Source organism: Eublepharis macularius, chromosome 3 (assembly GCF_028583425.1).
Source record: "Eublepharis macularius isolate TG4126 chromosome 3, MPM_Emac_v1.0, whole genome shotgun sequence".
Classification (NCBI taxonomy): domain Eukaryota; kingdom Metazoa; phylum Chordata; class Lepidosauria; order Squamata; family Eublepharidae; genus Eublepharis; species Eublepharis macularius.
The window spans coordinates 86,100,916-86,124,358 of NC_072792.1; the positions used below are offsets into that span (position 1 = coordinate 86,100,916).

Consider the following 23,443-nt stretch of genomic DNA (forward strand, 5'->3'; position numbering starts at 1 on the left):
AAACCACAGGGGCCACACATTTCGTGAACACTCGTGGGGCAGTGGACAGGCCAAAGGGGAGCACCTTATACCGGAAAACCCTTTGCCGGTAAACAAAACTCAGGTACTTCCTGTGCTCCTTCCGTATGCCCACGTGAAAGTATGCGTCCTTTAAGTCAAGAACCGCAAACCAATCCCCCTGTTTCAGCAAGGCGATCACAGCCGCCAACGTTACCATTTTGAATTTGGTCACCTTGAGGAAGGCATTAAGGCCCCTCAGGTCTAAAATGGGACGTAAGCCCCCATCCTTCTTGGGGACCAGGAAGAACCTAGAGAAGAACCCCCTTACAGAGTCCTCATAGGGCAATTCTTCCACAGCACCCTTGGCCAAGAGCGACACGATCTCCGCATCCAGCTCGGCCATAGTGTTATTGACAGCTGTCAGGGGTGAAGTGCACCTAGGCAGCTCAATGAATTCCAGCCCGTACCCCAGTTCAACAATAGTTAAGACCCATGAGTCAGATGTTATTGACTCCCACTCAGAGAGGAGTGGACTAAGTCTGTCCGAAAAGTTCGGGGATACGGCTGGCGTGACCCGTCAGTACTGCCTCCCGGTGCCCTGCTGATCCTTCTGCTGGGCCGGTTGTTGTGCCGGACGAGGCTTGAAGGGCCGACGCCTCCTCTGCTGCTGTGCGGGAGGGTAAGGCCGCTGCTGGTAGGCAGGATACTGCTGGTAGCCCGGCCGCTGCTGTTGGTACCTGCCCTGATAGTGGTAAGGGCCTGACCGGGGAGCGTACCGTGACCTGGAGGAGGGCTTGTCCGCTGGAGCTAGACCCAAAGACCGCGCCGTCTGCCTGTCCTCTTTTTTCTTTTTCAGGGTCTCGTCGGTCGATTTGGAGAACAGCGAGTCCCCTTCAAAGGGCATGCTCTCCACCCTGGAACGCACCTCTTGGGACAGGGCCGTAGACCGCAACCAGGAGTGGCGCCTGAGGACCACCGCCGAAGCCATCCCCCTAGCAGCAGTGTCAGCAGCGTGGCTCCCAGCGTTCATTTGCTGTTTAGACAGCCGGACAGCCTCTGTTTGCAGCAGGGACACCACCGCCTTCTGCTCAGGAGGGAGGTCCCGGGTATAGGATGCCAACTTCTCCCAGAGGTACAGCTGGTACCCTGCCATGATGGTCTGGTAGTTGGCAATCCTCAGACCCAGCGAAGCGACGATGTACTGGCGCCTGCCCATGGCATCAAGCTTCTTGCCCTCTTTATCGGCAGGCACCGAGGAGTGACCCGATCGTCGGGGGTTGAATTCCTCTGTGACAAGGGAGGAAGGTGGAGGGTGTTTCACCAGCGCCGGCCAGGTACCCTGCTTGATCTTGTAGAGCTGCTCAATCCTCTTGGATGTTGGAGGCTGATCACAGGGCACCTGCCATACCTTCTCCACGATTTCCTCAATACCCTCGAGCATGGGGAAGCCAACGTACGCCGGGTTGTCTCCGTAAATGCGTTTGAGGAGCTTGTCCTTGGTCTGGGGAACTGCCGAGGAGATGTCCATCTCGAGAGCCTTGGCCATCCTTGCCATCTGGTCGGCGTAGATGCGGAGGTCCTCGAAAGGCGAGTCCGCCGATGGCACTAGCTCCTCAGCCGGCGATGGTTCGGACCAGGACTCCGACTGGTAGCCGCCAAAGCTCTCCACATCCTCCTCATCGGAACCGAGCTGGGATTCCGGAACCTGGAGCGGAGGGGGAGCCCACGCCGACCTCGATGTCGAAGGCCTCGGTTCCGACACGGAGAAACCCGCAGGTGCCCCTTCCCACTGGCAACGGTATGGCGAGGGGAGGTAGGAGGCCTGTCGATGTCGGGACGCAGTGGACCGGGCCGATCGGACACTGTCCCCAGACCGACGTCGCTCACGACCGGCAGCCGGTGGAGATGGACGGGCAGGGGAAGGACGGCTCCGACGAGGAGACGGGCTCGGTTCCAGCCTCGGCGACCGAAGAGCAGGCGATGGTCGGCTCCGACGGCGCGGGCTCGGCTCCGGCCCCGACGAGAACTCTGCGGGCACCGTCTCGAAGGCCATCGGATCCGGCACCGGCACGGCGAGTTCCTCTGGTTCGGGGGAATCCAGATGAGGGGAAGGCGTGTGAGGAAGCACGATGACCTCCTCCTGGGGAGCGGGATGCGGCGACCGATGATGTTTGGTCTTCTTCTTCTTCTTCGCCGGTTCCGAAGAAGACCTCGGAACCGACGCACTCCTCGCCTTCGAAGGGGACCTCGGCTTCGACCTCTTAGGCTTCACCGGAATCGACCCGGTCGTCGGTTCCGATCGGGGACTCGGTACCCGGATCCTCGGTTCCGATGTCGGTCTCGGATCCGATCTGGTGGAAGATGCGCTACGGGGCGGCCGCACCGGTCCCTGCGCTGGAGAGGCCGCTCTCGACGCCGAGGCACTCGGGGGGCGCGGTTTCGACCCCGACCTCGCGGAGGCCACTGAGCCAGCTCTCGATTGCCGTTCGGCAGAGGGGCTAGGGCTGGCCTTGGAGGAAGGTAACGGGGCGCCTCCGGACATGACCTTCTGCCACAGGGAGGAGTTCAGTCGGGCCTTGCGCTCCTGCCGGGCCTTGCTGGTGAAGCCCTGGCAAATCCTACAGGCCGACACATTGTGGGTCTCCCCCAAACAAAAGAGGCACAGTTCATGGCCATCGGTCTTGGCCATTTTCGTGTGGCATTGGAGGCAATGCTTAAAGAGAGCCTTTGAGGCCATCTTCAGGGGCACGCTAAAGAGAGAGGTCAAACAATCCGGGTCGTATTTACCGAGTCCAGTCAACGTCCAAATCAGTAAGCAGAAGAGTAGTCGAGGTCCGAAGTCCAAAGTCAAAAGCCAAAGATCAATCAGAAGTCAGAAAAAAGCACAAAGCACAGAGCAACGAAGCTCACGTTCTCTCCAAGCGGCGGCAAGAAGAGAACTGAGGGAAGGGGCCGTTGGTCGCTGGAGGATCACGTGACCGTTTGGGCGGGAAAACGGTCGCTGAGGCGCGCGACAAACGGCCCCTTCGGAGCCATGGAAGCTCTAGAAAATTCTCCGGCGGCTGGCCTGCGCCTGCGCAGTCCCATGTGTGGAGGCACAGAAGAACGAAGATGAACTCTTGTTTTCCCCCCGTTTTGTGCCTCTCTCTAGTCAAAGATGCACAACTGAAAATGCTACTCAGGATCTGTTATTATCTGTTCGATGTCTCTACATTACAACACACATACATGTGCTTTGAATATGCATATTTATCAGTAAGTTTAGTTTTGATGTATTGTCGAAGGCTTTCACGGCCGGAGAACGATGGCTGTTGTGGGTTTTCCGGGCTGTATTGCCGTGGTCTTGGCATTGTAGTTCCTGACGTTTCGCCAGCAGCTGTGGCTGGCATCTTCAGAGGTGTAGCACCAAAAGACAGAGATCTCTCAGTGTCATAGTGTGGAAAAGATGTAGGTCATTAGCATTCCACACCCTGGGAAACTCTTACAGGATGACTCAGCTCAACCCCACCCCTCCTGAGTAGATACAAATGACCTACATCTTTTCCACACTGTGACACTGAGAGATCTCTGTCTTTTGGTGCTACACCTCTGAAGACGCCAGCCACAGCTGCTGGCGAAACATCAGGAACTCCAATGCCAAGACCACGGCAATACAGCCTGGAAAACCCACAACAGCCAAGTTTAGTTTTCTTTGACAATAGCAAACATCTTTGAAATTTGTTGGAAACTAACAAATGTTTAACAGTTCCAAATGTTTCAATAAACTAAATACTTCTTTTAAGCAATACTTACATCTAGTAGTGTATGAAGATGCTGATCTTGGAAAACACTATGTAAAAAATCTAAGTCTTTTTCACTGCAATCTGTAAGTGCATGGATTTCCTCTAGGCTGTCCAACACCTGAGAAACTGCTCCTATAATCAGACCAACAAGAAACCACTTAGTGAAATAACTCGAGTAAAAACCTGGAAAAAGATTTCTTTATTCACACTATCTCCTGCCTCTCAAAACATTACGATCTACAGCTTTTGCTGAGGAACTGTTACATTGCAGATTTTAAGCGCATGAAAATGAATGTATAATAAAAGGTTTGTTATCCAGAATTTTTGATCATCTGGCATTGCCCATGGGGCAACTCCCTCTCAGCCACCATACACATCCATCTTCCAGAACACATACTCCCCAGTCCTGTCTTTCCAGCCTGATGCAGCTGGACTTCTGACAAATGGTGCTGCAAGCTGATGTCATTCCCAGGTGTCTCCTTTCCCCCTTAGCCTGCCTCAAGCTGTCAGAAAACAGCTTTGGTGGAGGTCTCCCAGGAAGTTGGTCCCATCAAGCTTTGGGGCTGTTGCCATGAGGTTTGCAATGGGGTCGGGTTCAGTCCTCTGTGTGGTAAAGCTATATGCTTGAGTATCTGTTACATTTGATTAATTTCTCCACGAGTGCTAGATAACAAAGGTTTTATTGTATTAAAGGTAAAGGTAGTCCCCTGTGCAAGCACCAAGTCATTACTGACCCATGGGGGGAGTTGCATCACGTTTTCTTGGCAGACTTTTTGTTATGGGATGGTTTGCCATTGCCTTCCCCAGTCATCTACACTTTACCCCCAGGAAACTGGGTACTCATTTTACCAACCTCAGAAGGATAGAAGGCTGAGTCAACCTTGAGCCAGTTATCTGAACCTGACTTCCGTCAAGATCGAACTCAGGTCGTGAGCAGAGCATGGGCTGCAGTACTGCAGCTTACCACTCTGCATCATTGGAGTTGTTTGTTTTAATACAATGCAAAAAGATACAATGATGTTTGTATATGTATGTACATATGTAAACAAATTGGCAACTAGCAGTTCTTGATAAAATAAGGTCCATACATTGGTTATATTGCAATCAATACATATTCAAAAAGACTGTTAAGTTTTAAATGAGACACTTGGAGTGAAATTATATGCAGTTACTCCAGTCAAAGGTCACTGATTTTCACAGAGTGGAGAAAGACTGCACACAATTGCAGTTAGATTCACATTCAACATCAGCTAATAACTTACTGTAATCTTGGGCAAACCACCTTCTGAATCTCAGTCCTACATCATAAAATATGTGCATTAATGCAGGATAGTTTTAGGTGGGTAGTTGTGTTGGACTGCAGAAGAACAGCAGGATTTGAGTCCAGCGACACCTTAGAGACTAACAAGATTTTCAGGATACAAGCCAGTGGTCCCCAATATGGAACCCACAGGCACCATTGTGCCCACCGATACCTTTCCTGGTGCCCATCAAATGTTTTTAGAAAGTGGGTGGTGCCAGATGGGGCTTTGACAAGCATGGCTTCTGACTGGCTGTGCAGATTTTTAAAAACATTTCTTTGGCAGAAACTGCTTCCACAGCACAAGGATTTTTATTGTATGACTGCAGGTATGCCGAAGCAGCCATTTTATGGCTGCACCCACCACACTGTGTCATAATTCCAAATGTGCTCACAGGTTTCAAAAGGTTGGGGACCCCCAGTGTAAGCTTTTGAGTCAGAGCTTCCTTCTTCAGACACCAATCTGAATTAATGCAGAGTTTCTTAACTTGTTAGTCCTGACCCAAAAATAGGCTACAAAGCCTATGAAAGTGGGTCTCAGGTCCCCGCAGTGTTAATTTTTTGTGAATGCTCTGTTTTTTCAAGTGGGTCACTAAGTAAATTTACTAAGTAAATTTGGACTTATGGGTCACCATTTCAAAAAAAGCTCAGGAGCACTGCCTTAATGACTACATCAAATAATTGTTGACAATGAATGGACTGAAGATTATAAAATACTCTAATATTCAATATGCTACATGTTAAAAATTAAAAATCAGCAGAAACTTCTGATAATTTTACTTAATAGTAGTTTAATGTTTCTTACAATTAAAGCCATCCCTATGATCCATACATCAGTCCTGGAACACTTCAACATCAACGAGCAAATGAAGATATCAAAGGCAGCAGCAATCAGGATATTGTCCCTACATAAATGGAGACTGTCCACAAGAGGTACTAAGGCCATTTCTATCCCCAAACCAACCCTGAAGCCAGATTGAAATGGGTGAAGGGCAGATGTACCAGCCAGGTAGCCCTGGAGTTGCTTTGCCATTATCTGCCCAATGACTTCTCCCCAAAATGGCAATTTAGAGACTTGATAATTAGCAAACATTGCTGATCAACGAAATTAAAAGCAACAGTCTTATTATCACCTCTCTTCATAATTTAGAAAAAATCCCCTCAACTAGGCAGTGATAGTTGCCCACAATAAAGCTCTTATCCACACCTTACATTTTAATAACTAAGAAGGGTCCAAATTATAGATAAAGGTCTTTACAACTCACAGAATCCTGTTGACATCACTCATGGAGACCCAGCTGAAATGATCTACACAACAGAGATCAAGAAGCACCACTGCACAATCCATTGATAAACTGGACTGGATATGAGAGGTTTTAATTGGCAAAGAATGGCACAAAATCACTACAGAAGAGCTGTGGGCGATGAAATGACAAGGGAGATAGCTAGAGTGACAATGGAGAAAGCCTCAGGATGAATTTGACGAGACACAGGATAGAGTTCGTTTTAAAGCCTACTCCAGGACAATGATGGTGGCAAAGAAAGAATATTTCTCTGCCACCATGGCATCTGCACACTGTAGACATATGGAACTCTTCCAGAAAGTCACAGGCCTATTTGGTTCTAGCCTACAAGAGGAGGTAGACTGCTCTGTAGCTTCCTGTTCAGAATGTTGTGTTGTGTTGTCCTGGATAACAAACTGCTAAATGTTTGGGGACCAGTATATGTTATACAATCGATCCATGGTGATTTTGATTTCAAACTGACTGAAGAACACTTTCTGACTGTAACCACACGTATGGCAAGTTTCTATGGCCAGTGCACACTGTGAGGGTTCCCCCCCACCCATGTTTACCCTCCAATTTGTGGCCTTCCTCTCCCCATAGAAACTCAAAGCTGAAGCAACCTCTAACCCCTGAAAATCTGATACTGGAGAAGGATTGGGGTAGTCTTCTGGATAAAATATCATGCTGCTTAAGAAATTGTAATGAAAATTTATTTATTTATTTATTTATTTAATCGCATTTCTAGACCGCCCTCCCTGTCAGACGGGCTCAGGGCGGTTTAACAGCAGCTTAAAACAATATAAACATTATAAAAGCAATGGGACTACACCTCTTGTTCTTTTGTAAATAGAAAACTTGCTCTGCCAGTGAAAAAGGGAAGTAGGGGAAAATTTTACCCAAGTCCCCCTCCTCACTGTAGCTTCCATGCATCGTGCCATTTTTATTTATGAGCCTCCCCTGATGCCTAGCACTGGCTATTTGGGGATCACAACAGCCTACTGTAAGAAGGGGAAGAAAGGAAAATCAGCTTCCACAATGACTTGCACTCAGTTTGTAGGATGCATCCCACAGTAAATACCATATCCATTTCAGCCTTCCCTCTCTGCACACTACAAGTTACTTAGAACAGAAGAAGAGCTCTGCTAGATCGTACTGATGGTCCATCTAGTTCAACATCCTGTTTCACACAGTTGCCCTGGAGGACTAACAAACAGCACAAAGAAGCCCAGGTTCGTTGATTTAGGATGTGGAGTTTCCTTCAGTAACCATGGTTTATAGTCATTGATGGACTACATGGCCACAAATTGGAGGGTAGACATGGGGCAGGGGGGAACCCTCTCAATGTGCACTGGCCATAGAAACTTGCCATGGATCTGCCTAATCACCTTTTTAAGCCATCTATGCTTTTAAACCATCACTATCTTCACTGAGAGTGAATTACTTTTGCCTGTCCTGAATTTGTCCATAAACTTCATTGGGCACCTCTGAGTTTTAGTATTATAAGAAAGAAAGAAAGAAAGAAAGAAAGAAAGAAAGAAAGAAAGAAAGAAAGAAAGAAAGAAAGAAAGAAAGAAAGAAAGAAAGAAAGAAAGAAAGAAAGAAAGAAAGAAAGAAAGAAAGAAAGAAAGAAAGAAAGAAAGAAAGAAAAAGAATTCTCTACCTACTTTCTCCACCCCATGCAGAATTTTGTAAGCCTTGTATCTTGGTCATCTTTTATTTAAACTGAAATATCCCAGGCTTCTTAGCCTAGGCGTCTCCAACCTTTTTGAGGCCACAGTCACAAATGGGAATTTTGAGAGGGGGTGGTACCATCCCAAAATGGTTGCAACAGGAGGTGGAGCTAAATAAAAAATGACTACCAAAGGAGGCAGAGCTTAATGGAATTCCTCTCTCCTCGCAGATAAAGGAAAGCCTGAAGGGGAAGTGGAACCACAAAGTAAAGTACAGTTGCTTACCACTCCTTCTGATCCTTGAGTAGCCAATAACAAGCCCTGCCTTACAGTGCCCCCCTCACTTTCTGAAAAACTCACTGGGCACCAAAGGAAGTACTGGTGGATAACATGGCACCCACAAGCATCACATTGGGGAACTCTGCTTTAGCCTTTCCTCACAGAAAGGTGCGCTAATTACTTAATCATTTTGGTTGCTTTCCTTCTGCACTTTTTTCAGCTCTGTAACACCTTTTTTGAGAAACAGTGATCAAGACAGCACACAATGTTCGAAATGTCCTGGTCCTGAGGCTAGCTGGATGCATAGTATGCACAGACATACCATTACCCGTAACTGTCCTGGAGAGAAACACTCCTTAAGGGGATCTCTCCATGCACAGTCTGCTGTGCTTTCACTTTGAAAAGGATTTGAAATACTGCCTCAAGTATAAGCTTCCAAATATCTTCTTTTCTAAAGAAATCATCTGGATCAATATCTCAAGCTGCTAAATAATATCTATGTTTAGAGCATAGTTTAATGTTTTATTATTACTGTTTTTATATTTATAAACATATAAGTGACTTTAAAACTGAAATATTATAAACTAAAGGGGAAAATAGATTTAAACATGCAAAGCCAAACATAGTAGCAAAGCTGTAGAGGAAAACAAAGGGATACCTACTTTCTGCGGCTAGAAGTCCTAGCAGGAAGGCAGCATTTGGACAAACAACAAACAGCATGAAGATTTCAGAACAAGCAGTTATAAAAGCTGCAAACTAACTTAGCCACAAATAATATAAACACACAACATCTTACAATATACAAAGCTGAAGTTTCAACATGTTAGCTGAATGAATATCCAACTGGGACTAAGCCTTGCAGGACAATTCACTATGCTCAACATCTGACTTTTCTAGCAGTACTTCAGTTCTGTTAGCATACATGTATTGTGGCACCACAATTTAATACCTTTTTAGGAAGCAATGTATTTGGCAAAGAATCTTAATTCAAAAGTATTATCCTGTCATTACAATTATTAGAAATGCTTGGAAAAAAGTTTGAACCTGTAGTGGCAGTACCAATACCATTACGGCAGAATGTATTATGGCTTATAAAATGGTCTTAAAATGGCTGAATTTGGAAAATTTTATTCACTTACCATGAATTTCCTTTTTCAGTGGTTCCAGGGTGCAGCAGTCTAAACTGTTGGGAGAAGCGCCTCCTCTTGGATGCAGGCAGGGTCATAAGTGTTTTCCTGACTCCATGAGGAGGGGCTTCCTCTGTATACCAGAAGGATTTGACAAAGCCCTTAACAAATCAACTCAGCATAATACATAACATAATAATCCCAGTATTGCACATTCACGTGGAATATATGTAAAGGAAAAAACACACTTAACAATAATAGGACAGCCCACTGGATTCATACTGCCTAGAGCTGTGGCAAATGAGTTAGTCCTCCCAAGGAAGCAACTTGGAGAACTTGTTAGGATCATTCAAGTTTTCCAGTGGTTTCAATAACTATTAACCAAATGGGAGGGAGGCTGCAGCACAAAAGTCTAGCCTGTAGCACCATATGAACCACCTGAGAAAGGAAATTATATTACATAAAGTTATTATGAATAGATTTATTCAAGTTCAGGCAAAAAATTCTAATCAGTCCGATGTAAACAGAATTATTTTTATTTCTTATTTTTATGGACACGCCAAAGAAAGAGCAAGCAAATGAGATATTCCACTCCTTTACCTTAAATTTTGTAATGTCGTCATATCAACTTTTCCTGCTACTTGCTATTTTAGGCAATTACACTTTGGGAATCAAACATTAAGATAAATGGGTTCTGCTCACAGACAATCTGAAAGATAACCTATAAGAAGAAAGGGAAAAGGAAAAACTGGAAGAGGAGACAGGCTATGCAAAGCCAGAGCTTTGTTGGAAAAAAAAATCACAGAAAAAGATGTGTACAGAGATGTGTCTGAAAGAGGTAGAAACTGTATTCATATCTACAGGCAGGGTGAGAATTTCTATGCATGCTCCAGAGCTCCTAAGCCCATTCCCTGCACACACACACCCTCCCAGCCTGGTTGTCCAGGTAAGAGGGGGTGGAGGGCAAATGCTGGGAGCAGGGGATCCTCCACTCTCACCAGGGTTCTGGGAACCCTACTTGGGGATCCTATTTGGGTGGAAAGGTGGCTTATAAATGTTTTAAATAAATAAATTAAATGTTGGTGGGTTTACTCCCCTTCTCTCTACAGCCAGCTTGCTCTCTTCTGGGCATCCGGGCATTCTCAGCCTCTTGCCTGAGCTACTGTGCCTCAAGTAGAGTAGAGAGTGAGAAGGAAGAGAGGGATGGCCTTCTCCTCAATCCAGATATAAAAAGGCAGTGGTGAGGGAAGACAACCCTACATTCTCAGAAGTATTCTGGTAAGTAAAAAGGGTTTACATAATTAATAATTACATTGTTGTATGTGTTTGGGTAAGCTCTTTTGGTTCATGGCAATTTGAAATGTGGCTGAGTGAGAATTTCTGGATTAACAGGTAATTCTACTACACTCTATTTCTCTCCTGTTTGCAACTATGCTTCTTGGACAACAATTTGGAAAATGCAGACTTCAACTATTCTTAGAGAACTAACAGGTAGAAGTCTTCTAAAACATAGCTGAAACGTCTAAAGAACACACTTTAAACAACTGTCTAATTTTCAAATATAGTATGTTCTATTGCAGTAATTATTTACATTTAGACTTTCTAAACTAGAAGGGTTCACAACATCTTCCAAAGACCTGCTCTGTCTGCTTCCAAAACAAACTGAACACACTGTATTTGACTGGCTTCTACAATCATCTATCACAAAAAACATTGAATAACTATATATATTGAAATTCAACAAAAAGTATATTACTTTAAATACTGCATTTTATATTGATATATCCAATGAAAGATGCTACATACATAAATTTAGCCTAACCAGTAAACAATCCTAAAAACTTTTTTTAGTCTGCCACCCAGTGGAAAACATAGGTATTTAAATTTTAAAGACTTTTATTCTTCTTACACTCTTGCCCTTTTCAGTCATTAAGTTTTGCCATACATCTTGCAGAGAATGAGAAACATGCATTCCTTCTATAATCGTGACTGGCATTTTGTTTGAAAGGGGCAGTGTATGTAGTATATTTCTCCCATATCTATAGTAAAATGTAGCATCTTAAAAGGATGCATGAAAAAAGAATATAGGACCGATTGTGAATTTTATTATTTCCTAAACAATAGGCAGTCAAGCATAGGTTATTTTCTGTGCTCCTTGATTAGAATTGTCTTCCATTTCAATGTTCTACAATGCAAATCATCAAGCTTAACAATACACACAGTTTTAAAGCCACTAGTATTATAAGGTTATTAATTACTAGATCATTTTTAGTAGAAAATTATTAATGGGCTAACAAACCTCCCCCATCAACTCAAATTTGCCAAAACGTGTTTCTTAAAATGCTTATATTAAAAAGTTCCATCAAGAGATTTTGAATTCTTCTTGCAAACATACATTAAAATTAGAAATCATATTGGAAGAAGATGTTTTCTCAAATCTGGTCACATGTGACCAGAGAATTCTGATGTTGCTGCAACAGTACTGTACTAAAATTGCTAAGAAATATGGTGCAGCCAGCATTGTTGCTCCAATAGAAGTCAGATTTCCCAGCAGCTCGTTTAAGGTAAAAATGAAAATTCTGGAAGCTCCCATCACAGAGCTCAACATCTCATGTAGTCTCTGACTACATTCCCAACAGAACAAAGCAAATATGGGCTACATTTCTTTACTGCTACCCTGGACATTCCCATTCTTTCCCTTCTGTATTTTCTAACCTTTATCTTTTCTCTTTGCTTGTTTGCCCTTCTCTCTCTGTTGAAATTTAATACTAATGCCTTTCTTCCATTGCACATATTCATCATAGCTACCATGCTAATTTATTTTAGAAGCTGAATCTAGCTATTTTGTGTTTCTGTCTCCTCACTTCTCTCTTTGGGTATATCACATCTAATTTATTGTGCAATGTAGGAGTGCAATTGTGCAAATTCAGTGTTTATTTTTAGAAAACAAACAAAACCCCTGCAATTCCAGAAGGATGCACTGTATATTAACAGGAACTGCGTGAAAATGAGAACCAGGTGGCAAGGAAAAGAAGTGGAATGCAATGAGATAAAATGGAGAAAACAAACACTTGTCTGGAGAGTTCTTTTGGAGCTGCTTCACACATTAGCAAGAACATACTGAGATATTGTGTGTACCTACAGTGTACTTGTGTTAACACATGGAGCTACAGATTCTTTGGCAACTGTGTGTGAACTATGTGCAAAGGGAGCCACAATTCACCTACAATAAAATGTAAATAAGTTTTAAAAAAACCTGTGTCACATTATGAGGTATATTACAAGTATATGCAGTAATGCACACAGTGTACCCACTAATTTTATAATAAAGATGAGGCAGTTGGTTTTAACTTGTATTGCTGTCAAACAGCATGAAACATAGACACAACAAAGGACTGAAGTCTATACTCTGAAAATGGGGCCTACTAGTAGGGATGATTTAGAATTTCTTAACCTGTTTTGACTTGGTTTCTCATTCCATTTTTGAAGTTGCTTCTACTCTATCTGAATCAAGCCCAACTATTTTCATGCCATTTTCTGCTTCTGTGCAGAATGTATACATTTTTTGGGCATTACTTGTGCACCAATAAACCAGCATTACACACACACATCCCTATAAATTGCATATAGAATTATACAATGAATGTACACTATACAGATGAACAAAACCAACAACAAAAAGCAGAGAACTAAAACAATGGTTATAACAACTATAAAAAGAAATTAAATAGCGGATATTCATTTATCCCTACAAGCTGAATTCTCACTGATCACTTCTATATTTGAATGGATAACAATTGGAGTGATAAAATAGGGGAGACTGCATAGATGACTAAGTATGAAGAAATATTATTATAGTGGCAGCATGTATATAGTTCTTTCTAGTGCTGAAAACACTTCATACCCATTGTTTTAATAATCCATACACATGCACTAACCTTGTAAAAAAGGACAGTATGGCTGAGATAGAGTATAGCCTGGTCCATCAAGGCAAATGGGACACTATCTCATGAAGTCAGGCTGCCCCCAGACCCTTCCCACCTGCCTTGAAAACAGTGGTCGTCAACCTTTTAAACTATGAGGAGCCCTTTTTAATGTTAAAAAATTCAACATAGAGGTTGGGTTGAGAGTCAGCATCCGCTGGTTCAAATTGCACTACTGCCATGAGATCAGCAGGTGGCCTTGGGTAAACTGCTCCTCTCAGCCCCAGCTCTCCAGCTGTATAGGGGGTTAATAATAAAACAGGGTTGCACCTACTTGTAGCTGTTGTTTATTAAGTCTTCTTCTGTGCAGGCACACATGGGAACTGTGCATGCACAGACCAGCCACAGACATATCAAAGCTCCAAAAGGCACAAGACGCTCACCTGGCTTTTTCATGCACTTTTTGAGTGGGCGTGGCTATAAAAGGCGGGGCAAGTGGATCCCTCCTTCAGTTCACTAAGCTGCTGATGAAGAAGGAGAAATTAGCATATTTAAAGAGCACACAGCAGGAAAAGGAGGGAGGGATGTGTGCCTGCACAGAAGAACACTCGATGAACAACAGTTACAGGTAGATGCAATCCTGTTTTTACCATCATGTGTTCTGTGCAGTCCCACATGGGAGAATAGCAAGCTAATTTACCCAGAAGGTAGGCATGTTGCTCATCATCAAGAATCTTCAGGACTGGTTTGCCTACTTCAGCAACCCTTCTGGAGTCTATGTCAATTGCATAGCGTTTAATAAAGGTGGGCGGAGTTGACCAGGTGGTCACTTTGCATAAGCCCACAAGTGGAATGCCCAGACTAAATGCTGACGAAGTTGAATGGGCCCTTGTTGAATGTGTCCTGATGTTCAAAGGGCAAGACTGTTTGGATTGTCCATAACACTCTTTAACGAGTCACACCAACCAGTTGGAGATGGTTTGAGTGATGACTTTCTGTCCTTTTTGAACTCTTTTGAAGGAAACAAATAAATTAGGGTCCTTTCTGAAGACAAGAGTCCTGTTCAGGTAAAAACAGAGAGAGCACGCTTGACGTCTAATGTGTGCAGAAGCCTGTCAGCCTTTGTAGAAGGTGAAGGACAAAACACTGGTAGAATAATGTCCTGTTTGAGGTCAAAAGCAGAGACCACCTTAGGAAGAAACTGGAGACTTGGGACGGAGAACCACCTTGTCTGCAAACATTCTGAGGAAAGGTGGATCATACTTTAGGGCTTGCAGTTCACTCACCCTCCTGGCCACTAAGAAGGCCGTTTTAGCTATTAGAAATTTGAGAGAACAGGTCACAAATGGCTCGAAAAGCTTATGCATAAGAGTTGTTAGAACCAAAGGTAGGCTCCACAGAGGAGTGGGTTTGCACACAGGAGGGTAAACATTAGCCAAGCCTTTAAGGAAAGACTCGAATTCTGGTTGGGAGAAAAGGGACCTACCATTCACCCTCTCATGACAGGCCGAGATGGCCACCAAATGGGCCTTTACAGAGGAGTTAGAGAGTCCTGGGTTCTTTAACAGGACCAGATAGTCTAAGACAGGTGGCAAGGGAGTTGAAGAAGGGGCTAAGTCCTGTTCAACTTCCCACAGGGAGAAACGTTTCCACTTCCCAGTGTATGACTTTTGGGTGGAAGGCTTTCTAGCCTGTAAAATTATATTTCTGACTGAGGAAGAGAACTCTAATCTGGAGGGGACACTAACCAAGCTGTCAGCTTCAAAGTGTCTATATCGTAGTAAAGAACCGCATTGTCTTGAAGAAGGGTTGGTGACAGCGGAAACAGATATCTCCTTCCCTGTGACATTCTGGACAGGGTGGTGAACCAAGCCTGTCTTGGCCAATAAGGGGTGATAACAATCACTGATTTTTTTCTCCCTCATTATTTTACTGAGTGTTAAAGTCATGAGAGGGAGAGGAGGGAAGGCATACAGCAGATTGCCTGACCAGGAGATCTGGAAAGTGTCTCCTAGGGACGACTTTCCTTTGAATGCTCAAGAGCAGTATTAAAGACACCTCTTGCTGAGTGTGGTAGTAAAGAGGTCTATAGTAGGAAACCCCCAGTTTTGGAACAAGGGTTGAAGGAAGTCCATATGGATAGACCATTCATAATTGAGATCCTTGGACCGACTCAAGGCATCTGCCAGAGTGTTGTCCTCCCCAGCTATGTGGATGGCTGTGAGAAAACCTGATATTAGATTGCTCATTCCCAAATCAGGGTGGATTCCCAGGAGAGGGAGACTGTGCCCCCCTGCTTGTTCAGATAATGCATCGCATTTGTGTTGTCTGTGCATATCTGAACATGCTTGTCCTTTACAAGGTAGAGGAAGGCTTTTAGGGCAAATTGGATAGCGCTTAGTTCCAGAGGTTGATGTGAAACTTTGACGCGTATTGAGACCAAAGCTGTTCACCTGATTGTCTTCAGAGTAAGCCCCCACCCTGACAGGGAAGCATCTGTGTAGATGGCGGTGAATGGGGCTGGAAGCGAACGGGGTCCCTACAATTAGGTTCCGTTCATTGTTCCACCATGACAGGGTTGTCCAGAGTCTGAGGCTCAGCCCCTGGACTTACCAGGAAGAGGAGATGGGAGACAGTTGGGAGGCAACTACCCAGACACCCCAACAGACACCCAGAGCCAGCGCAGACCAACAACAGACGGGGGGAAAGAGGCACCCCAGACACAGGAGGGCAGAGCAGCTCCCAAGCCCCAGAGGGTCAGGCGGGGCAAGTGGAAGCCAGCTAGCTCCACCCTCCAGTGGGAGGTTAAGAGCCCCGACAGGGGGAGTAAGGACAGTCAGGAGGGGACCAGGGCAGAAGGAGAAGGCACAAGAGATAGAGACAGCCAGCCATCAACCAGCCAGCCATCAACCTTACCGTCAGGGGAGGAAAGGCAGCAGAAGCAGAACAAGGCCACGCCCCAACCTGCAAACAGGGAGGAAGGGAATAATAGGGACCAGCTGAGGCTGCTGGAAGCTCTGAGCAGGGGAGGCTTGGCAGCCAGCCAAGAGAGCACAAGTGTAGCTGCCCAGGGGCTTGAAGCTCGGAGAAGAGGAGGCTTGGCAGCCAGCCAAGAGAGCCCAGATGTAGCTGCCCAGGAACCTGAAGCTCAGAGCAGAGGAGGCTTGGCAGCCAGCCAAGAGAACACAGCTGTAGCTGCCCAAAGCAGCCTGACTAGCTACCCCAGGTGCAGCTGCTTGAGGCAGCCAAGGCCAGGGCTAGAGGGCAAATGAGGGGTGTGGCTAGCAGGTGGAACCAGGAATGATATAAGGGAAGTCCACCCACAGGTCGTGGTGGGTTGTGTAGGAGTGCGGTGGAGTGGAGTGGAGAGGTGAAGGAAAGAAAAAGAAGAGGAAGAGGAAGAGGAAGAGGAAGAGGAAGAGGAAGAGGAAGACCAACAACTGGATGGAGACAGCTGTTGCGGAAGACAGCCGGGACTATATCAGGTTGAAGGGACCTGCGGGTGTACAGAGGGTGTGAGGGTGAAGTATACCCCCCCTCCTTCCACAGAGCGGGATCCCACATATTCCATGAAGGTCCTTTAAGGCTGAAGTCAGGCATGTCAGTGTCTCACAGGGCGGCGCCTACAGCAGAACCTGGCAAGGGTTTTGTGAATAATCCTCGGAACAGAGAACCATTTGTATGGATTCTGGTAGTGTGGATGAAATACTATGACAAACCAATTTTGTAAGGGCAAACGGGACTATCAATGTCCGAAAGGCCATAAAACCTAACAGTTTTTGGATTTCCCTTGTGCTTTGATGTCTGAAAGAGTGCACTTTGTTCAGAGTGACTTGGAATGAAGCTATCCGTTCTTTGGTGGGAAAAACCCAAACCAGAGTGGAGTCCAATAACGCTCCTACAAATGTTACCCTCTGTTGTGGAACCACGAAACACTTCTCCAAATTAACCCTGAGACCCAGCTGTTGGAGGGTTGACAGTGCTAATGAGGTATGATAAGAGACAGACTTTTTGGACTGGCCTACAATAAGCCAGTCATCCAGATAAGGAAATATGGTGCAACCCTTCTCCCTGAGGTGGCTGACCTCTACTGCCATAACCTTGGTGAACACCCAAAGGGCAGAGGACAGGACGAAAGGAAGGACCTTGTATTAGTATCTTTCAGAGGCACACTGGAACCAAAGGTATTTTCTGTAAGAAACATGTATTGGGATGTGGAAATATGCGTCCTTTAGATTGACAGAAATGAACCAACAGTGTTTTCCCAAAAGAGGTAAAACATATTTTAATGATAACATCCTGAACTTTCTTGGAACAACAAACTTGCTTAAAAAATGAAGATCTAATATGGGCAGGGAGCCCCTTGACTTTTTGTCCATCATGAAATAGTGGGAATAAACCCCATCGGAACTGGAGGATGGAACCTGTTTCAGTAGTAGGCTCTGTATTTCCTTCACCAAAAGTGCTTGAGGCAGGGAGGGGTTGGACTGGGGAGGAATGTTTGGAGGAATGGATTCGAACTCTAGGGATTAACCTTCTTGAACTAGTGACAGTACCCAGAGCTCTTGAGTAATTTTCTCCCATGCAGGTAAGGGCAGAGATTGACCCACAGGGAGGGGAAAAGACGGCTTGTTTGGTGGAGCCCGACTGCTCTCCTGGGGGAATTGGAACTGTCTTTAGACTTATGTTGGTAATACCTCTGTTGAGGCTGGTTGGATGGAGCCGTGGAAGAAGTATGTTGCTGGTTTCAAGGTAAATGTTGGTTGGGTTGAGATGGAAACTGATTGTCTGGGGTTGTAATGCGGATATGGTCTAGGAGGGAACCAGTGTTTGTAAGGTACGACTGGGGTAATACCTAGGGACCTAGCAGTCACATTATCATCTTTTATTTTCTTAAATGCATCATCAGTGGTAGACGAGAAAAGATCAATTTGCCTCAAAGGGTAGATCTTCAACCCTTAACCTATGGTGCGGGGCTAAAGTGGTGGCTCTAAGCCACGCATGCCTCCAAATCACAATGGCAGAGGCCGTAGCTCGTGCGGAGCAATCCCCAATATGTCTTGCAGTGAGAATTTGTTGTTTTGAGAGCTGAAGGGCTTCACCTTCGAGTCTTTTGCGAGACATTGCTTATCATCAGGGATGAGACTTAAGTAAGGCCCAATCTTCCACAGGAACAATTGGTACCTGGCCATAATGGCTTCGTAATTGCCAATATGGAAATTTAGAGCTAAAGAAGCACAAACCTTTCTCCCTAGAATATCAAGCTTTCTGCCCTCTTTATCTGTGGGGGCAGAATGACTAGCACCTGGTGGAAGGTCCTTGCTTTGTATGGTCTCTGTAACAATGGAGTTAGCAGGAGAGTGAGAAAACCAGTCCTATCTTGGTTCTATATAGGTCATCTAACTTCTTTGAGATCACCGTCACGGATGCCAGAGTTGACCAAACGTCTTTTGTGACATCTATCATTCCCTGCATAATTGACAAAGCCACTGGGCCCATTGCCTCGGAGTGGAGAACTTAGAAGACTGCATCCGAGAGCTGGAGCTGAACAAGTCACCTCATTCTCCGAAGACCTTGCCATTCTGACTAGTTGTTCAAAGTAAAGGCGGAGGTCCTCAGTGGGAGAGACAGCAGAGTTCTCTGTGATACACTCGAGAGGTGATGGCTTGGATGCCAACTCGGAACTGTCATTGGGATGTGTTTGTGGATCAAGTGTAGGGTCTGCAGACTTGGTGTCTTCAGGAACCGTTGGAGGAACCGAGGGGGGCTTCCTCTTCGCGACCGGAGGAGTGAGGTTCTGGAGGGTAGTAATTGTCCAGGGCAGATGGCCCAGCCCCACCGGACTTACCCTTGTGGTGGGATGAGGGTTAGTCGAGCCCTGGAAGAGCCAGAGCTGCTGGAGCCAACCCAAAGTCCAGCTGGGAGGCGGTGGAGGCTGTGGGAGCTGCCTGGCCCGGCAAGAAGCTGCCTGGAGCTGCCGCGGCAGCACCGGCTGCCACAGCAGCTCCGGGGATGGTGCAGTCCAGCAAGAAGGTGCCAGAGGTTGCAGGAGCAGCCCGGCCCAACAAGAAGCTGCCGGGAGCCGCCACTGCAGTGACGGGAGCAGCAAAACCACCAGAAGCCACTGCAGCAGCAATGGGGGCAGCATTGCCCGGTGAGGGGCCGCCAGGAGCTGCTACAGCCGCCAGTATAGGCCCAGCTGACAACACAGCCCCTGGCATGCTCCAGTCCTGCACGGAGGAAGAGGAAGGGGCATAGGGCTAGGGAGGCAGCATGTCTGGCCTCTGAGCCGAATGTGCACCAGAGGGAAAGGGGCAGGAAAGCACCTGAGAGGTGCCAGGCCAGGTGGGATGGATGGATGCCAGCCAGCTCCTCTCTCTGCTGGGGCTTTAGAAGCCTGGCAGTGGCTAGGGATGGCAGCTGGCCACATAGGGTGCTAGGCAGGCCAGGACAGCTGTCCGTCAAGCCAGGGGTAAAGGGAGCACATGGGGATAGGGTGATGTCTAGGAGAGGGGGCAGGAGTTCTCCCCTAGGGTGGCCCCATAAAGGGAGAGGTGACGACGAAGGTGGTGAGTAGTAGCTGGGAGCAAACGGAGAGTGAAGGACAGAGAGGATGTAGTCCCAAGACTGGGTGTGGCTAGTTAACCGAGAAGCCAAGCCTGCTCCAGTGGAGGGAGAGAGGGTGCCATGAGCTCCCTCCTCCCTCCAATTCTGAGGCCTACTCCAAACCTCATTTACCCCGTGGGCCAACCAGGCCTCCCCTTTCAGGCTCTGAGGTCACCTACACGGAACCTGACAGCAATCATCATGTAGGAAGTAGTGAGGCGACAGGTAAAGACCCGGAGATCCTTCCAGTGGCGTAGCGTGGGTTGGCAGCACCCGAGGCAAATCCCGTCAGGAGGTGGTGCCCCCAGCACCGCATGCATGCACGTGCACTCCCAGGACTGCATGATGACATCACTTCATCATGCAGAGAACGCCCCCCCCGGAGCTCTCCTGCAATTCTGGCTGCTCACTTCCCCACCCCTTACCAGGCAGCCCTCCATGGCAGCTGCCCGCACTGCCACCGCCAGCTTGGTGCGCTCCTCAGCCGCAGGCCAGCTAAGCGCCCAGAGAGCCAGCTGCCCTGTTGGCGCAGCAGCCAGCCAGGGCGCCATGGGTGGCCTTCTGTGGACACAGCGCAGGCTCTCCTGTGCAGCTGCACTTCTGCCCCCCCCCTCATGCTATGCCACTGGATCCCTTCATGCTGTAGGTGTAATGATACAGACACTCATAAGGATATGGAACCCAGGGATGTCTGTGACTTTTCACGACCTCTAGACAACTCTCAGTGACAGTTGGAGCCGAAGAAGTCGCTTCCTTTTGTGCAATTCACACAGATCTGAGAGGTCTGGAATATTATCGTCTAACACAGCAGGAACTCCTTGGAGTTGGTGAAAGAGTTCTTGGAACCGCTGGTGGGCTGGATGCCGCCGAGGCAGAAGGAACCAAAGCTGAAGACCACTTCTTCTTGTGTGGCTTCAGAGTTGGGTGCTTTTGAGTATGTCTCGACTTCAGCTTGGCCTTTTTTGACGGTGGCTCAGATGAAGACTGAGATGGGCCAGAATCTTTATGAACCAACTGGTTTGTATTGTCAGCTCTTGGAGCCGATGTAGAAGGAAAAACAGGTTTCGCTTACCGTAACTGTTGTTCATCTAGGTCTTCCGTGCAGGCACACATGGGACTGCGCACGCGCAGGCCTGCCGATACCGGAGATTTTTATAGCTCAAAACCACCAGGGGGCGCTCTCGCCTTCCACCGCGCATGCGCGGCCATTTTCCCGCCTAAATGGACTATAGAAGGCGGAGCGCCCCACACATACCCTCAGTTCCCCTTTCGCCGCCGTACATCTCTCAATTTTCACCATACAGCGGGGAAGGAGGGAGGGCATGTGTGCCTGCACGGAAGACCTAGATGAACAACAGTTACGGTAAGCGAAACCTGTTTTTCATCCACGGTCTTCCTGTGCAGTCCCACATGGGAGATTATAAAGCTTAATACCTGGGTGGAGGTGCCACAGTAAAGTCACTCAAAAATAGAATGCAACACTGCGGTGCCCACTGCAGTCTCCTTCCAGTCCAGGACGTCCAGCGCATAATGCTTGATAAAGGTATCCGCTGAAGCCCACGTCGCCGCTCTACAGATGTCATGCAGAGGAACACCTCTCAGCAGAGCCGCAGATGACGCCAAGGACCTAGTGGAATGGGCATGCACCTCTAAAGGACAAGGTAAATGGGCAGAATCATAACATGTTAAAACTGTTTGAACAACCCATCTCGCAATAGACTGAGATGTCGCTTTCTTTCCCCTCTTTTGTCCTGCAAAACAGACAAACAAATTAGAATCCAAACGAAAAGGCTTGGTACGATCCAAGTAAAAGAGAAGAGCCCTGCGCACGTCCAACGAATGGAGGGCCCTCTCCGCATCAGAAGACTGCATCGGGAAAAAAACAGGTAAGGTAATGTCCTGAGACAAATGAAACTGAGACACCACTTTAGGTAAAAAGTCAACTTTAGTCCGTAAGACCACCTTGTCTGAATGAAACTTCAAATAGGGGGGTTCTGACGAAAGCGCAGCCAGTTCCCCCACCCTTCTGGCTGAAGTGATCGCCACCAAGAAAGCCACCTTCAAAGTAAGGTAGCGTAAAGGACAGGTAGCTAGAGGTTCAAAAGGTTTAGACATCAATCTAGTCAAGACTAGCGGTAAAGACCACTGAGGGACAATAGCCCGAACAGGGGGGGTACAAATTATTCAGTCCCCGGAGAAACAATTTCGAAGTGTAGTGGGAGAAGACTGATTTCTTGTCTATAGGAGGATGGAATGCCGAAATTGCTGCCAAATATACCTTAACAGAACTATTGGCCAAACCCCCTAATTTAATCTCCCAAAGGAATTCCAAAATCTCAGGCAAGGAGGAAGAGAAAGAGTCCAGATTCCGGTTGCGGCACCACCCAGAAAAACGTTCCCATTTGAACGCGTAGGACTGTCTGGTGGAAAGGCGTCTAGCATTCAATAAAACATGAGCTACAGCTTCAGAAAACCCCGATTGTGAATTATCAGCCACGCTGTCAGTTTGAGTCGTTGAATGTCGTGATGCAAAACCCCGTCCCAGGACAGAAGGTCTGGAACGAGTGGCAACCTGATCGACTGCGTCTGCAATCGAAGGAGAGTGTGAAACCAAGGTTGTCTCGGCCAAAAAGGGGCTATCAGTATGACCGTCGCCCCCTCCCCTTGGATTTTGCTCAGAACCCTGGCCAACAGGGGGAATGGGGGAAATGCATAACACAGAGGACCCGACCACTCGACTTGAAATGCATCCCCATCGGACCCGGGGCCGAGACCCCCCCTGGAGCAATAGCGATGGGCCTTGCGATTGTCTAGTGTGGCAAAGAGGTCCAGTTCCGGGAAACCCCACATCGAGAAGATCGGAACGAGGTACTTGTCCCGAAGAGACCACTCGTGAACATCCCGGTGTAGTCTGCTCAGCTGATCTGCTTGGAGATTCTCCACCCCTGGGATGTGTACCGCTCTCAGCCATACCGAGTTCTGTATGGCCCAAGTCCACAGCTTCATCGCCTCGGTACAAAGGGTCGCCGATGCCGTGCCACCCTGTTTGTTGACATAAAACATTGCAGTCGTGTTGTCCGTCAACACTTGCACTGATTTGTTGCGCACGGTATCTGAAAAGGAGATCAGTGCATTTGAAATAGCCCTAAGCTCAAGGAGATTAATATGTTCCGAGCGTTCGGCCTGAGACCACGTGCCGTGAGCATAAGCACCCTCACAGTGAGCTCCCCAACCCAACAGGGAAGCATCAGTGGTTACAGACAAGTGAGTTTGACGATAGCCAAATTCCACACCCTTAAATAGATTCGCATCTGCAAGCCACCATTCTAATGAGGCCACCACCCGTCTAGGGACTGATAAACGTTTGTTCTGAGAATCAGAGTTGGGAGAAAAACTGGCATTAAACCACATTTGCAATGGCCGCATGAACAGCCTGGCGAACGGAATCACAGCCGTAGTAGAGGCCAAAC

At 46.9% G+C, this 23,443-nt stretch overlaps 1 protein-coding gene across 4 annotated transcripts in view; it reads right to left on the reverse strand.

Moving 5' to 3' along the window:
- The window catches only part of CASK (calcium/calmodulin dependent serine protein kinase), a 361,240-nt gene that overhangs the window by 108,679 nt on the left and 229,118 nt on the right, over nucleotides 1-23,443 (reverse strand). For all 4 annotated transcript variants that reach the window (XM_054974058.1, XM_054974057.1, XM_054974056.1 and 1 more), the window contains exon 11: nucleotides 3,793-3,914. In XM_054974058.1, coding sequence (XP_054830033.1) covers nucleotides 3,793-3,914 — 122 coding nt within the window. The remainder of the gene's footprint in view (nucleotides 1-3,792; nucleotides 3,915-23,443) is intronic.